The sequence below is a fragment of the Cygnus atratus genome, chromosome 6 (genome assembly GCF_013377495.2).
Source record: "Cygnus atratus isolate AKBS03 ecotype Queensland, Australia chromosome 6, CAtr_DNAZoo_HiC_assembly, whole genome shotgun sequence".
Taxonomy (NCBI): domain Eukaryota; kingdom Metazoa; phylum Chordata; class Aves; order Anseriformes; family Anatidae; genus Cygnus; species Cygnus atratus.
Window position 1 is genome coordinate 32644645 of NC_066367.1, and position 17903 is coordinate 32662547.

Below are 17903 nucleotides of genomic sequence, written 5' to 3' on the forward strand. Positions count from 1 at the left end.
AATAATAAACACTAAATACAGACTTTACCAACTTTACCAATTTAGTATTTCTTCTACTGCTTCTTCCTAAAGTTCTTTGCAAAAATCACTAACCTCAATATGTCATTTGTCCAGCAGTTTGACAGTTGTCTTCACAGTTTTCCATGCCCATAATTGCATCTTTGAAATGTATTTCCTAAGTTGAAACATGCAATTGCTGCCTCATTTCAATTCAAGTCCCGTTTTAAAATACAATTCAAAATAAGTCAAAAGATTAGTTTTAATTATTAGTGAGTACCGATAATCCTGTTCACCAGTTTAACAGTTACATATGGATTTTTTTTGCAATAAGCACTTCCAATCTCCCTCCAGCCATTTAGATCCCTTCCTTGCATACTTGGAAAAACTGGTGGTAAGCTATTTTGAGCAGGGTTGTTACACAGAACAAAACTTTAAATAAATTGTAACAAGAACTCAGATAATGCTTGAAATTTTGTGTTCCACTTCTCTCAGTGTCTGCTAAATACATAGGTGTACCTGCAGCTTCCACATGGTCCTACAACAGACAACTGCTGGAATAATCTCTCCATATTATGTTGGAGTACTTTCTTTTTAAAAATCTATTCACTGTTCTCAGGAGCCAGGATATTAGAAAGAGATATGGTTTTAGTCCTTTAGAAACGACTTTGGAATCTTTAGAATAGAAATACTGAGACCTCCAATTCATGTGAACAGCAACTTTAAGCTCCGTGTAAAAGGTAATTAACTGCAGTCCAATGCAGCCTGGCTGCCAATGAGGCCAGCCTACAAATAACTTGGGGAGCCATCCTTATTCTTAATGGCTGTATGTCCCTTTAGTTTTACCTCTGCAGCTGCCAATCAGCCTTACAGATCTGCAACTATCTTTAAGAAATCCTGATAGATGAGTAATAGTTGACAAAAAAAAGGAAGTCCTCACTCCTGATGCAAGGGGTGAGTCCCAGATAAGCAACAGATCTGCAGAAATGCAGAAATTTGGCTTTTCCATGAACTTTCATGAAGAAAGAGTGTCTTTATGTTTCCCTTAGTACCCTGAAATGCAAAGGTCAGAAGCCAATAATTGCATGCTGTCTTAAGGAACATCTCAACATGGAAATACTAATTCAAGGCATGGATGGATGCTTCCCTTCATTTCCTGCTGTCTAATAGAAGAGACCCAGAAGAGACTCATCCCCACACTCTGAAATTGTACGTAATAAATCAGCAAAACATAAGAGGCAACCTAAAAGGGCTGCCTCAGCCATGCCTTTTCCATGTAACCACAGGCCTATCTCTTTTTCTCTTTATGCTTCAGTTCTTCATATTAAAACACCGAGCTAATCGCACCTCCCCATTACATAGTGATGGTGTAAGGACAAAGAACCTCAGAGCTTCGCAGGCAGTGTACAACCACCCTGCAGTCACTTCAATCTGTAATGCTTGTGTGGAAATACCCAAACTCAGTTTAATGCAGCTATTTTGGAGGCTGTTCAGGAACTGTGCTGCAAAAGACTTCCAAGAAGCATTATGATTATTATTTTTGCTCTTACTATTAGAGGTAGCTGGATTGACTTTAGTTGGGAGCATCTCCATTAGACCACATTTACAGAAGAGCCGAGGGCACACGTAGCATCCCATACACGGGCTGCACAGTGCCCAAGGGAACATTTGCTGCTGGTATTATTTGGCTGGTCCCTCGAGGGCTTGAGTTCACTGACTGGTGCATTTGAAGCCCTTAAGGACAAAGGCATGGAATCGCTGATTTACTTGCACTTAAACATCTCTTATAAACTGGAGTTTGGTTTCACTCATGTTGAGAGACTTTCTTTGATGTTCTATTCCCAACGCACAGGACTAGTGATAGTGTGCAACCATAAATGCTCTCGCTGGTAACAGCGACCAATTAATAAGTGCACAGAAAGCTCTGGGTTTTGCAGATACACAGGAGAACATGCTATATTTATTTTAGTAACATCGCTGCTTTTTGTTTATTAATAGAAAACAAGACTGTAATTAAAGCCACATAAATATTAAATGAGGCTTTAAATAATTTATTTTTAGTTCTGCCCTGCAGATGGCTTTACTTAAGGGTACTAGTAATAAACAGTTAAATATATACATGCACACCTGAAACAGCCTGATTTTATTTCTTAATTAATGAAGTGAAAACTCATTAACACAGTGAGCAGAGAGAGCTCTGAGTGACTTTTAGGTGAACTATAATCTTTTAATTTCAGTACTCAAGTTCAGCTCCTCCAAACCAGCTGAATCACTGTGAAAGTAGCTGCAAGGAAGTAGGGGTTGGTGAGAAACCATCATGATTTAAAGCCAGAAGAACGAACAGTGATTTTTTTCAGGAAGTCTGTTTTTTTTTGAAAAAAAAGAAAAAAGAAAAAAGTATGTGATGTTAAATGGTGTTTCAAAAACACCATTAGAATGAGCAGTTTGAAACAACATACTAGATCTCTGCATGTTAAAGACAGTAAGTAAGGAAATAATTTACTATATTTTTTGCTTTTTCTTTTTCTCACAGTGCATTATCCAAACACTGAGAAATTCTCAAGATCATCTAGAATTAAAAACAATGCACTAATTGTATAATTATTATTTCTCTATATTTATTTTTGAAGAGCCTGCTTTTCTATGAGATGCCATAATTACTAATTGCATAATTAAATGTCAACAGTTCAGTCTCTGACTTAAGATACAAATCAAAGCTCCTCAAATGCCATTAAAAATGGCAAAGACAGCATCAAATTAGGAATTGGTATCTCACCCTCAGACTGCAGATTTAGAAAGGCATATGCTGATAGAGCTTAAATATAATTGATAATTCAGGTGAAAATGTGTTTCCAATGAAAATTCTCCTAAATGTCATTTTAGAAAAGGAACACAGAGCCCATATGAGCACAGCTGAAACAAATGCTTAAAGTAACTGAACACATACTCACTCAGAATGTTTTTCAGTTTGCTCAGTTGTATTTCAGGTGTATGAATTAGAGTTAATAGGAAATGCATGACTGAAGCTCCGTACAAATGCCTACAGATGGTCCTAGCCAGGAGCAAAAACCATGCAAAATAGCAAAGCTTCAAATAGAGGGACTTAAACTAACACAGAGAATACTGGCATATACTAGTCTGTATTAAGTATGATAATCAGGTACAGTCCTGATATGAGTGATAAAAACAAATATAGATTGGGTCAGACTGTAAGCCAGTGAAAACCAACACAGCAGCATTAACTTCAGAGCTGAAGAACCAGACTATCCTGTTTAATTGACATTTTAAGCCTGAATGAGACCAGCAGATTCTCAGTATCTTGAATAATAATTAGACTGCATCCTATATATAATGTATAAAGAGCCACACTTCTATTCATTCTAGTGATAAAAAATAGTATTTCTGGGTGAATAACCATAACGACAAAAGAATGAAATTAACAGAAAATCATTGTGGCTAATAAGGAAGTGTTGATCCAAAATATGAATACTCTGCACCAAAGGAAGACAAGCTAGACAGTAAGCTGCAGCAGCGCTGCAGAACTGGCAATTAGACAAGTGCTCTGTGTACTATCTGTTAAAGTACAAAGAAATGATTTGTCTCTGCCAGACTGTGACGAAGGTAAGCTGACATAAATTAGAAGACACTAATGGATGTTAGTTTCTTATTATTTACATTGGCAAGGTTCTCCATCATCTTCAGCCTACATAAGTAACAATTACAAAAATACACAGAAAGTTTCACTCTATTATAATAGACTCCTTCAGACCGTCATTTCAAACTTAATCCCTGCAGAAATACCCAAATGCCAAAGAAGAGTGAAGAACACAGTACAGCAGACAGTCCCATTTCCAGTGGCCCAAACCAACATAATGCCCTTCCTCTTGAAGCTCTCTCCATTCTGCAGAGTAGCCTATTCCCCTCCTATCTTGCCCCCAAACTAATAAATCCCCACTGAAAAGATGCAGAGCAACTCAGAAGAAGAAGAGGATATTTAATCAGCTTTATGCACCAGTGTATGGGCTGTTTCTGATGAGTAAGCCCTGGGGCAGTAAATGAGGCACTGCAGAAGGCTGCTCCGCGCTGACTTGGAAGGCCACTCAACAGCATGACCACACCGATTGTCAGTAACAAGAATAATGCAGCATAAAAACACAGGACTGCTAAATGTTATGTAAAAGCTCCCAAAGCAATGGCGCATTGGCCACGGACAGATTTAGAACAATATCCTTGAAGACATTCAAACCTGAACTGATAAGTCCCTGAACAAGAGGAGTCTGGACCTCTGGGGGTCCCTTCTGCCCCATATGCTCCTAGGGGTATGTTGCTACACACAAGAAAGTCAGTTCTTGCAATGCTGAGTGGTTACTAAACAGGGTTTCTCTTTAACGATGTCCTATTTCAGCTACTTGAGCTCAGAAGAGTAAGTAAACCACAGATACAGGTCATTTCAGTAGCAATGAAGGAACAAAGAAGGAAGATTTTGAAGTACAAAAAGGGGTAGAACAGTGCTTGATAATTGCATTCAAGTGTGAGCGATTTGGGGAAATTAGATGGAGGCATGAAATGCCACAGACTTTGAACCCAGGGAATAAAACAACCAATTCTGCACTGAAGTGGAAGAAGGAAAGAAGGAGAAAATTTTAATTCTAGTGGAGACACTGCCCCTCTATATTCATGATTTAGATGTATGACTAATATATGTATAAAGCTTCTGTGCACGTGACAACATGGCAGCTCCTCCTCTGAGCACACTGCCAGTATCCTGTGTCTTGGGCACACCAAGACTAGAGGAATTGACAGACATTTAAGTGAGTGAAAGTACAAATATAACTGCTTTTTACCCAGCTGAGCTCAGTTCTGCTTGTGCATTTTCACACATACCTCTTGTCTGAAAAATCCTGAGGATAGCAAGGTGATGATAGGTAAGGAGGTTGTGAGGGTCTGTCTGGTATCTTCCAGGCCACTTATGGGACTGGATGTTGAAATTTTTTGTTTGTTTTTTAAGCCACTGCCGTCATGGATGAATTCATAGAGGTAAGCAGCTTATTTCAGTGTTTATTAGTTCAGCGTTGTTTTAGCAATTGAGAACGAGTCCTTTGGATTAACACCCAAGTTGGCTAAATATAGTAAGAGCGCATGTCATTAAGTTGTCTGCTACACTGAAGTCCCATTTCAATGCTGCAGCCCAGGAAGCACACTTATTAAAGCAATCTAGTCAGCATCTACAGATTTAATACTTACCTCTCAGCCAGCAGATGTACACAGGGCTTTAGAAAATGGCTTTGTTTTGAAGAACAAATAAATGCACACATACTTGTACCATTGCCCATATATAACGAATTAATGAAAAATCTCACACTTTATCACAAAGTGTATCAAGCCATAAAACTTTTGAGTATGCAGATTCCAAATAACAACAGCCCCATGCTGGAAACTTATTCAGTGATAACTGGTTTTGTTTGATGGCTTTTACAGACAGCAACCTCACACTCACTTGTAGGGACTTCGAGATATTCCACAGCTTTACTGGGTGGTGATGGGGAAGATAAAACAAACATTTTTCCTTTATCTGATCATGTGTAAATGAACGAATCAACTCCTGTATCAGTGATAAGATGATTGCTAAATGGTTCTTCTCAACTTCTATCAATGGCCTGATGAAAGGAATTAACACTGACAGGGATAAGTTGTTTTCTCAGGCATTGAGACTTCATGACAAAGGAGGATTTCTTTTGTGGTCAAAAGACATTTTATCAGTTGAATATTCTTCTTCATTAAATGCATTAGAGGCGTCCAAGGATTCGCCTGACATTTAAACAACTTCTGGATTATTCTTTTGCCTCTCTGATGTGGATCACCTCTCTTTACTGAATGCACAGGCTGTAATTCAGATCAATTTGTTCACCATCTTTCCTCTGTCACTTATTCTGTTACATTTATCTCAGTAATTCATTACAGACCTCACCTAATCTGCCTCCAGGTTTTGAGGGTTCTTTAACGTGAATGTGTTTGCTCAAATATGTCAGGCTTAATGGACATGTTTTAGGATGATGCATGTCAGACTTAATGTATTTACCACATTAATCAAGCTCGCTTCCTTCACATCTATTTCCATTCCCTTAGAATGAGAAAACATGAATTAAATAATTATTTACTTAGCAGTCCAGTAAAAATAACCTAAGTTTTGGCAGTCTACAAAATAGTGAATGAAACCAAGTGTTTTGTTTAGTGGAGGAGGTTGTCTGGTATCTTTTGTTCTCCTATGGGAAGCTTGGTGCAAGCTTATTAAATAAGCAGATGAACTGCTATTGTTTACATCAAGCTTTGGAATAGGCCATTGAATAACTTACAAATTAAGCATTTTGAGTATGTACATGAAATGACGCATTTAGAAATAAAACCTGAAACATTTTTTCAGCTCCAGTGTACATCAGATCTAGATTTCAGGAAGAAACCTAGGCCTATCCAATAGACAAAGGCAGATGATACTGGAGTTGAGGATCCACTGATTACGAGTGGTATCAGTATGGAAACAAAAAGGCAGGCTCTGTGTCATGGTCTAGATTTGTGGAGAGTCAGATAAGCAGCAACACTGGGACAGCAGACATCAGTAAAGTTTAGAACGACTATGACTTTTAAGCAATGCAGGTGAACAGGCATGAGGGGAAAGGTGAAAAATAATGCCTTGGCAGTGAATGAATGTATCTGTGGGAAAATCATACAGAAGAATCAGAAAGAAAAGAAGAGTCAGAGACTAATTTACTTGGGATACTACAGAGAACGTAGGACCTTTTCCTCATAGAAAAAACTGCTTAGGAAGTATGTTTTTTTTTTCTTATCATTTTTACAGCTTTTGGTATAGCTACTGGATGCTGGACAAAACATTATCAGAAAGCACAGATAAGGCTATCATCTTCACTATTTTGATACCTTGATACAAATAATTATAACACTGACATTTCATTTGATGTCGAACCTACTCACATATACATTTTATATGTCCTATGTTTGCTATCATTATATCTTCAAAATTGCTATCAAGTTGCTAGCAACTTCTCTATAAAACTTGCTGTCAAGGACATTCCTGTTTTCTGTTGAAAATGTAGTCTGATCACTTTTCTGCATACAAAACTTAGAGTGGTGGACTTTAAAACACAATACAACATGCAAAAATGGCAACAACAACCGACAAATGTTCCTTTCTGGAACATCAGGAATACACAGAATTCAACCAAATGTTCTATGAAGAAGACAAAACCTTCTAGAAGTTGCTTAAAAGACAGATTTTTTTTTTAATTTTCTGACCAGATTGCCTTTAAATTACACTGCAAAACCCTTCTGCAGGGTTGTTCTTGGAAAGTAGAAAAAAAAGATGATAAAGCCTGCTATAAGGCAGATGATTATCAAGAACTTTAATGGAATTGAGTGCTGGGATACAGCACAACTACAACAGAATCCCTTGACCTCAATGTGTGGTTTTGTTCTAGCACAAAGCAGCACAGTCTACAATGCACTTTTAATGTTGCTTTGATAGTGTGGATGCCCAACCCTCCATCTAGCTTGAGTCTTTTCAAAACCCTTTTAAGTATCTGCAGGCCTTTTCTCTGTATTATAGAAATGCCAGTATCTACAATGTTCCATTTAATGCCGGATGAATCAATTTTGAGCAAATGACCTGGACCTCTAATGAAAATTTGACAGAAATTAGACACGAGTCTTTCGTTAAAGTTTGAAAAATTCTGCCTACACTTCTCTTTATAATCTTTACTTGGTTCTGAATTTCACCTGACATAGTCAAAACAAACAATATGGGTCAATGCCACAGACAGATAATTTATTTCCAAGAGCTCTGAATCTTTCTGCTGTGGATTCTAACTCCAGACAGCTTCAGCGAATTAACTCCCCATACAGCTTCAGTACATAATATCCTGTACTTCTAGTGGACCAGATAGTACCACCAACAACTGGATAGATTTTGGATTGCTACTACCAATTCTTGCATTATCAAGTATTTGCTCTGTACAGTACCCACAATGCTAATGCAAATTGCAGGTCTGTTCAGAATTACTGTTTTTTAGATTTATTTTTACCTGTAATGTCATTCCAAGTACCCAGAGGACAACACCAGTCTCTCTCTCTCAACAGGCTTTCCTTAAAGAATGAAATTGGCCCTTTAGTTCAATCAGTGGCATATTAAAGTTAACTTTTCAAACCAAAAAGTTTCCAGTTCAATAAAACAATTCCTCTAGATGAATTTTCCATGCTTTCACATCCCTGAGCTTCAGTGCCTTTGACCAGAATTGCTTGTTTGACACATTTAGGGACTGCTGAGGATTGAATGACCACTGGAAGTCCTCTAGCGTGAATAAAGATATTTACACACAGAAATATCTGGGACAAGAAAAAAAAAATCTTTCTTTGTGTTGAACCCTGAATATAGATTTAAGAATAGACTTGAAACCTTCTCAGAAACCTCTTATCAGCCTGTTCAGGTTGGTGAGGACATACTGAGATCGTGTGTTTTGTGCAGCTCAAATATATCATTTTCAATGCTGATTTGTTCCTCTAGTGAATTTGTCATCCACTTGCGGTAACAAAGAGAAAAGGAAACTGGATCCAAAGAAATGATTATCATGCAGCTTTCAAACAGGGTGTTTGGTAAATTACCAAAGTGTTGATTACTGAGAAAAGGTCACACTCAGTCTTTCCTCCTTCAGCACCAGCATAGTTTACATGAACACTGAAGAATGATACAGTCAATTACTACTAACTTACCTCTTCATTACAGATATATATATATTTCTAAAAAAACCACGATAAGGTCAGAAATCTTTCCATTTGTGTAGGGACCTTATATGTAACTGAAAATACTGTTGCTCCTTCATTCAGACCTTACAGAAGACTTCCAGTACTTTCCAGGGCCTACAAGAAAGCTGGAGAGGGACTCTTTATTAGGGAGTACAGTGACAGGACAATGGGAAATGATTTTAAACTAAAAGAGGGGAGATTTAGATTAGATGTAATGAAGAAATTCTTTACTCTGAGGGTGGTGAGGCATGGGAAAAGGTTGCCCAGAGAAGCTGTGGATGCCCCATCCCTGGAGGTGCTTAAGGCAAGGCTGGATGGGGCTTTGGGCAACCTGGGCTGGTGGGAGGTGTCCCTGCCCGTGGCAGGGAGTTGGAACTGGGTGGGCTTTAAGGTCCCTTCCAACCCAACCCGTTCTGTGATTCTATGTTAGACTGTATTTTAGACGTAACAGATGAATATTATGATCAAAGAAACTCTGTCTTTGGTATGACTATTACTGTATACCACAGTATTCTCACGTGAAGTTGTCTGTAAGAATGAATTCTTCAGTAACTAGCATTTGTTTGCTTGTGCCATGGATTTTTGTCTTTTCCCTGTTTATCAATGAAAACTCTTAATACATTATAATTAGTACAATCACACTTTTCCAGGAGTGGTTGCTAATAGGAACATTAAACTTTGTAAATGCTTTTTTTTCTTCTCAACATGTCCACTTATTTGTCTCTATGTGTAAAGGTGTCATTTGTAACTGTCTTGTAATGTTTTTGGCCATTGTGACATTGGGGAAATTCAAGACAGGAAGCAAACACTGAATATTCTATTCTATTGAGAGAATTCTCTTCCTTTGTAAAGTGAAGGCTTTTTTATGTTTACTTGGGAGCAATACTGTCAGAAGCTTGACACATTGTCTTTGTATTCAATAAAAGAATTTATTGATAAGAACATCTTGCGACCCCATTGCACCTGTCTGAGCTGGGGAATCTCCCACGACATGAAGGGAAAGGCAACCTTTTTATCATGTCATTTCTGCTATTATGTACTTTAGCATTTCCCTCTTCACCACTCCTTTAAAACCCAACTACTTCATTGCAAAGGGCATGAGGAACGAGCTCTGAGGATAGCTGGACCTGAAAGCAATACTCCTGGATTTTCAGGTTTCTTATTTGGGGGAAGAGAGAGTACAGGTAGCACCTCTGCTGGGGCCACATTTGGCATCCTCACCCACAATACAGCAAGAACATCCAGGGTGTAACACAGTTATCTTTTAAAAAGATTAAAACTGTTTTAAATATGTGCTTAAGCACAATACAACAATATAAATGACTACTACATAGGGAAATGATGTGTACCTGAGATATAAGTACACTAGACAAGTAATTTTGTATTACCATGCTTCCTTGAATTCTTTCAATGCAGCAAAACCAAAGAATCAGCAAAGTACTTAAATTTGTTCAGATCACCAAATGGCAATAAATTAAAAACCTAGCAACTGGCAATTTACAACCACAACAACACTTATCTTTTCTAGTATTTTCTTTACCACAGTAAAGAACATCTTTCCTACTTAATCATAGCTTCTCTACATCTTCTGTACATTCAGCTCTGTTTTGTTAACATTTCAGAGCTAGTAGAATGAAGTCCTTAAAGTACAGCTACAAAACCACGATGAACTTTGTTTCTAAAAATGACTGTTTATGGTGGTGAAGAATGGAGACCAGTAAAAAATTAATTTACTACCCACTGAAATTTTCAAGATTTCAAAGAAGTTCCTGTTCTTCAAGAACCCTGCAATCTGTGAAACTGTTCCATGAAAACAACAGACCAGAAGCTTCTACCAGGACAGGAACTGCTGAGGGGACAGAGCAACTGCCCTCTTTGATCACACCAAGGACCTGGGTCACTATTGTGTGCTTGACGGCAGTGAGGCGGAGCATTGTAGAGCCATCCTTCCTGTATTATTTCTTTCTGCTTCTGACAACCAGAAGCTTAGTTCATAACAAAGAAAGCTGAATTTGCCTCTATCACATCTCAAGTAATCCTCCTTACCAACAGGTTCTTTATAATCTTCACAAGTTGCGTATGGTTCTAAGAATACCAGGATGACGTGGGAGGTATTCCAACTAAAGTTTCTCAAAGCTACACAGAGATCAGTTTTGAAAAGAAAAAGCAAGCAAGCAAGCAAACAAACAAGCAAAACAACAACAACAAAAAAAACCACATTTGTTCTATGTAAACCAGAAAAATGTGGTATGTATCAGAAAAATGTATGTATCAGAAAAATCCAAGAACATCTAGCAAGGAATTTGGTAAAAGAATCTGAACCAGAGCTAGGAAAGTTTGCTGTCTACCAAAGAGCAATGTGGACATACAGAAGCAAAAATTCCAGTGTGGTATAAAACACAGCCTGATGAGAGGGGCGTAAAACACAGCAAGATACTGATTTAGGAGTATTCAGGAAGCTCACTTAGATCCACGCTTCCAATTTCCCAGCCTTGTTCTCATCCTGCTGAAGTAAGTAATTACTAGGACATCCTGCATTAGGACTCTGTGTGCTAGCGCCAAAAACTTTGCTCAGACTTTGATTATTTTTACCACGCCAAAACTATCTACTGCATGTCTCTCATCATCAAGGAGTTTCCTCACATCAACAACTAGATCCTCAGAGCAAAATACTTGAGTTATTCTAGACGCTTTAAAAAGGCAGAACAGGGGTAGTTGCCATACTGTGTTGAGCCTTAAAGAGATGTAACTGTCTAGGGTAAAGACGTGTCTTTTGTAATTAGTATAATTCAGATGATGGAAAGTTCTTGTACAAGCTATACGAGTTTCCCAAGAACAGCACTGCCTGGCTACTCTGCAGTGCCACATATGGTGGACTTCTGCAGACCTGGGCCACAGACCTACCTGTCACTCCATCCATGTGATCAGCCCTGCAAAATGGCAAAGAAAAGGAGCTTTTTTGTTGAGAAAAGGGGCTTTGGTGCACAGGAGGGTTAGATCCACATTGACGACGTCTCCCAGCTAACTGAGGGCCTCATGAACTTAAGGCACAACAGAAGTCTGGCTTTCGGGTGCGCCAGCCACCCTACTCCACAACTACTCTGTCCTGTCAGAGACTCAGACTTGGTGTACGTGGGAGGAGTAGAATATTAGCATCCTCAACCCCTCCCACCATGACATATTACAGGACCCGCTGACACAGTAATATATGAAAATGCATAGTGATTAGGTGTCAGCCACAACCACCAATTACACTGATGAACACCAAGGAAGCACTGCAGTCTTTTCAGGACAACACTTTACAAATAGCTGTTTCTTCTTCTTCAGTAACTGGATTAAAAAAATAAATAAACCCAAATATTTCACATCAATTCAAAGTAAAAGCTTTCAGAACTTTGGGGTTGGGGGTGAGGGCAAAATAATTCTGAACAATCTTATGTGAGTTATTCTCTTTTGGGCAATTTCTAGTAATAGAAAGAAAGGCCTTTATTCTTAGAGTGAGCAGCAAGTATTTCACTTTTCAGGGCTTGCACCTATCCAGCTGCAGAGCCCCATCATAGTCTTACAGTGCATTGTTCAAAGTTCCTGTTATTTAGTTACTGTAACAGAGCCAAGTTTTGGATAGGTTGCTAGAGACTGAAGAATTTAGGGATCTCTGCTGCAAGGAAGACAGAGTTCTTTTACTTGATATTAGGACTGAAAACGTAGGACAAGTCAATATAGGCACGCACACATTATCCTGAAGAGAAATGTGTTTCAACATGATACCTCTGGTTCAGCCCCACTTTCTGAACTGAGTGCATTAGTGAAATGAAAGAGTTACTGACAGTGTCCTGTAAACACAGAATCAGATTTTAACTACTGCTGCAGACTATGCCTGAAAAGGGAAGTTGCTAAAGATTTTTTTTTTAATTCACAATCAGTTTCTTATATTGGTGACACGTTGCTCTATTACAGATCTCAAACAAACTTCTGTTTCATCCTCCATTGTCTATTAGATATTTTATAACAAGTATTGAAAGTTCATCTGCAGTTAAAGATTAGTACCTGCCAATCAAGAAGGGCTGATGGTGCCACTCTCCTGAAAAGTGTATAGCAAAGGCAGCTATATTTGCAATTACAACTTCAATGTTTTCTGAACAGACACCTGGTTTGCTACACACTCTGGGATAGTTTATCACAGTTATTCTGCTATTTGGAATTTTACTCTGAATTTTACAGACTCAAGGATAGACTGCAGAGTCAAAAATCAGTATTATTTCCACAGAAAGTATCATGCACAACATCCCTTGAGTTAGGCCACCATATGTAGCCCCCATGTTTTGGAGACTGAAATGGTATTTCATAGTCAGATTCCAAAGCTCTTCTATCAAACACTGCTTTGATCCACAATCAGTAATGGTATGTACTGATCTTTTATATAGTTGGTGAAATCTGACTGGTGGTGAACACAGAGCTAAATGAATGCTAAAACTGACATTAGGTGGGCAAACAAAGTAATGAGAATTAAACATGTTTTCTTCCATGAACGGAGACAGCAATAAAATCCAGTGTAAAACATAATTTTGTACCTATCACATGACTCTGACATGTAGTCCTTGTCATGGTGTCCTCCTCTTCTTCTTGCAGGTTTTCTGTCACTACTTTAGCCTGTACATAGTACAACAATGACAAAAGTGAGGAACATCTGTGACTCTGCTTATGTTGCTTTATGATAACTACAGAATATCTTTCCAGAAGTAAACCAGAGTAAAGTTACAGGGCAGCTAAGAGTGGAAGTATATAGCCTATCCCATTCTATTCATGATATCACAGGACAACAACTTTAACTTCATTAAAAGTCACAATATGCAGTAGTCAAAAAATACCCTTGGAAAATGCAATTCCTCTAAAGAAAAAATATTTTTATTCATTTTAGAAAACTAAGAATCAAGAATTACACTCGGGACTGCTGACATACTCGTTTTTCTCTAGAAATACCATGTTTCAGTTTCTATACTAAAAAGAAAAAAAAAAGTGAACTTAATAGATGATATGTTACTTAATCCAGTTTCCAAGCACTTAACTTTGGCATTTTTGTTTCTGCATCTCTTTAAAAGCATTTTATTAGCTAAACAGAGAGAAAATCTAAATTTACGAATGCACTAAGAGCTCTTACATCGAGCTCTTTAAACCTGTTCCAAGTATGTGTTATTCAGATCCCCTAGATTGCCCTGTTCTTCTGCATGAGTATTTCCAAAGCGTCTAAGTAAGGTCAGTATCTTCCTACAATACAGTGAAAACCCCCTCAATTACATGTCATGAGTGGCCATAATTCAGATTCCAGGGACATATTTTTCTGCTATGGTATATAAATCAAACAGGAATGAAGATACTTGTAGAGTGCTGAGAAGAAAGCCAGCCCTGCAGAAAAAATTACTGTCAGTATCTCACAGATCTTAAATAGTTTGCTAATCACTATCTGCCATTTAAACCACTTATAGCGCATTACAGAAACATTAGATATGTTCTGTAATCTAAAACAGCAGAATTTATCATTATTTGCATGACATATCTTTGATCATTGTATGTATTTTGCTTGTCTGGCTTAAAGTAGTAGCCCTATTGATCTCTTGTGACTAGCCTAAGTAAAACATGAAAGATTTACCCTCTATATTTATAAAAGTTCATTTATAATCTCTTAATCCCAGGTATTTAATTACTTTTTTTTTTCTTCTGAAATGAGGCTCTTCAGGCTATGGAAAATGAAGAGGAGGGTACATAACTATCTGGCATCAAAATACAGGTAAAACCATCTCTCACGCGTGTGGACTGTATGGCAATCTGTGGCTTGCTAGTGCTGGGACAGCTCTCAATATTAGGATAGATCTTGGGTGTTCCCCAAACACTCAGACTACAGACTGACAGTGCTATACAAAACTGGTGTCTTGATTTTGGTGCCACACTTCCACCTCACAAAGTAAAGCTCATGGCTTTTCTAAATTACACAGGGCTGTAATAAAATCACAAAGGTGAAATGAAGCAGTGCGGCACAAAAATGATGGTATCTCACCTTAAGGTTCAGCCAAGGACATGAAAAAGTATTCAGGAACATGGAATATCCTTGGTGTAGGCTAAAGGATTATGGCTGGCCTTTAGAGCAAAGTGCTTTTCTGATGAACACTAACGGGAAGCATATCCCTTTGAAGGTGAATGCACAAGGCTGCCATTGGTGGAACATTGCTTTTTCCATAAATTCAGTGGCAGTCAAGCAATCGTGTTCTTTGTATGAACAGAAATCAGACGTAATTGGTGCATATGTTATGGCATAATAGTGCCCTAAGTCTTTTCCTGGCACATCATAAGAGAAGAAATTTAATTGTCAAAAATTAAATGGGCTTTAAAGGAAAAACTTTCTATAAAATTAATATTACAAATGTTATGGTTAGACTTAAATAAGAGGTATATATGATATGCAGTTTCTGCACTGTACCTGTATCACTGAATGCACTTTGTGTTGTTCAAAGAAGAAAAAAAATGCTCTTAGTTTAGGGCTTTGCAAAAGATTTATGCTGTTTTCTCCAAAAGTATTCATTTTGTCTTCATACAAGCAAAAAAATGCACAATAGGCCATTCTACCACACGCGACTGTTTTCAGTCTCAGCTATCTCCCAGTCCTTTGCAATCTGCTTCAAAGGAAGCTGACACCAAAAAATAACTGAAAATGATAGTAATAAGATGCATGAACTTTGAATTTACAGACTTTCTATTGTTTTTCTTGTGCAAGTTTGGAGGACAAGATGAAATCTCACATACTTTGGAGTCTTATGGTATATTTCTTTCAGAAGTAAGCATTAACAACTGCAAGCATGTTTTTATTCTCTTTATTCGAGATGTCTTCAGCCTTTTAGCACTAGATATTTCATTCAGGAATTGAATGCCGCAAAAACAAAACATGAAACTCACAGAGATGAAGCATATAATGCAACTCAATCTCCCAAAACAATATTAAAAATACTTTGATTCTCAGAGAACAAAAGAGTGCATAGTATAGGATAGGTAATGCCTTTTCTCTGTGACTAATGTGTCCTTAAAAGCTAAACAGAATAATTAGGATTCCTCCATTATTTATATATATTAAGGGCCATCTTGTAGTTCCTTAATAAATTGAAGTGTGTTTCTTGAAGATATACTTAAAGTCCTAAATGACTATTATTGCTGCATTTAGAAAGACTTCACAAATTGACAGACAAAAAGCACAGCAAATTATTACAGCATTAGCAAATAATAAGTTAGGAAGAAATTGTAGAAGCGATGTGCAGAGTTTTTTGTACTTCTGTACAGTGAAGATATACCCTAAGCTGTCAGGACCATATTAAATGGGGCATAGTTAAACTGAGTGGCTCTGATAAGGGGCTCTGCTTTGCTATCAAAGTTCTAGATCAGTTGGATTGAATTTCCTGCATATTGCACATTTCCAGACTTTCATTCTCTCTCTTTCCTTTCTGTGACACTACAAGGACAGCCTTAGATACGCTTATAATTTGTGGTTTTATAATGCAGGAGACATCTACATTTTCAAAGAAGAGATGATACCACAATAGTCAGGAGAAAAAAGTTTTCCAACACACGCATTCTGCGCATATTCCCTTTAAGTTTTAAAAAATGACCTTGTGTATATTCTTAGGAAAGATATTTGCACTGAAGTAAAAAAATCTTTTGCCTGAAGTTGAAACCATGTGTGTTCATACTTCAACCTTAACCATCTGAAACAACAACAAAGAGTTTCTCCAGTTCCCATTATGAAGCTTTTTGAAATGTTTTAACCTTGAAACACATCCCCCCACAAAATGTATTTCAAATTCTCTAAAATGAAATAGTTGCGTGTGCTGTACTTCAATAATTCAGTTTTATCAGAACAACAGAAGTAGTAGCTTCATGTTCAGTATATATATTTGGCATAAGTTTTCAGACTATTTTGTGAAAATAGTTATTATTTTTAATAACAATCATAATAATATGGTCAAGACAGCTACAAGGAATGAGAAAAGAATGCTTATGAAGTTCAATTACATAAGATCAAGTTAAAGTATCTCTATTCTCATTGTGCTTGGACTTTAAAACATCATGGGAAAGGCCCTTTCTGAGCAAGAAATTACTCACTAAATTCCAAGGTTAATTATTAAAAGCTTCACATGGAAGGGCACCCATTCAGTTTCACTTTAGGCTACAATCCTAGGCTGTGCTTACACTATTCAAGGTAAAGAAAAGTTAGCCACTCACATAACCTTTAAAGAATCAGAATCTAGCAGCTAACAGAAAATAAAATTATTTTTCTTCTAAATCACAACATTGCTATTTGCTAGGTAAATTAAAGAATCGTGTATAGTTAGTACTTTATTAAAATGTAAAACTAACTACAAGGATTAACAGGGAGATTTTCTGTGGTACAGTCATGGGTGAAATATATGCTTTTGCTTTTGAAAGACTCCCTCTTAAGTGACAAATATTCCCAAATGTGGTCAAATGCTTTGCCTTTTCCCCACCAGCGTTGCACTTTTTGGGCTTAATGTTTTCTATAACATTCAGAGTAATGTTCAACACTGGCAGGCATGCAATTTTCAGGGAAAGGGGAAAAAATGGAAAAAAAGAAAATGGTCCTATTATTACACTGTACTGCAGTATGATTATAACATCGCTGTGCATATATCTCCACTGAAATTGAATTGCCAGCAGAAGCAGTAGGACCTTCATGACTAGCTGTATAATCTGGCCTATAGTCAAGCTGCCAACTTCTGTATTAATTCACAATTCTCTCGCTGCACAAAATCATATATAAACAGTTATTATCCTGTTTGTCTGTACTGGCAATAAGGAACACATCCAGAAGTTAAAAAGAAGGTAATAACGTTTTCATGTTCTAAAGCACTTACCAGGGTCTGATTCTGCATTTCCATATCAGCTTTTGTGTTGCTGTTTTTCTTGTGGTTTCCTTGAGAGCTGATAGAGTTGCTGTGAAGAGAGGAGCCCTGGGAGCTGCCCTTCGACACACTCCTGTAGGAAACATTATTTGATCCACTTTCTGTCTGCTGAGCTGCTTTCTTATCAACTCTGCA

General features: G+C 37.5%; 1 protein-coding gene across 1 annotated transcript in view; it reads right to left on the reverse strand.

Annotated features, from left to right (window-relative positions):
• NCKAP5 (NCK associated protein 5) overlaps nucleotides 1-17903 on the reverse strand; it is a 366387-nt gene that overhangs the window by 39868 nt on the left and 308616 nt on the right. The window contains exons 14-15 of the mRNA XM_035556100.2: nucleotides 17721-17898; nucleotides 13380-13458 (exon numbers count right to left, since the gene is read on the reverse strand). Coding sequence (XP_035411993.1) covers nucleotides 13380-13458; nucleotides 17721-17898 — 257 coding nt within the window. The remainder of the gene's footprint in view (nucleotides 1-13379; nucleotides 13459-17720; nucleotides 17899-17903) is intronic.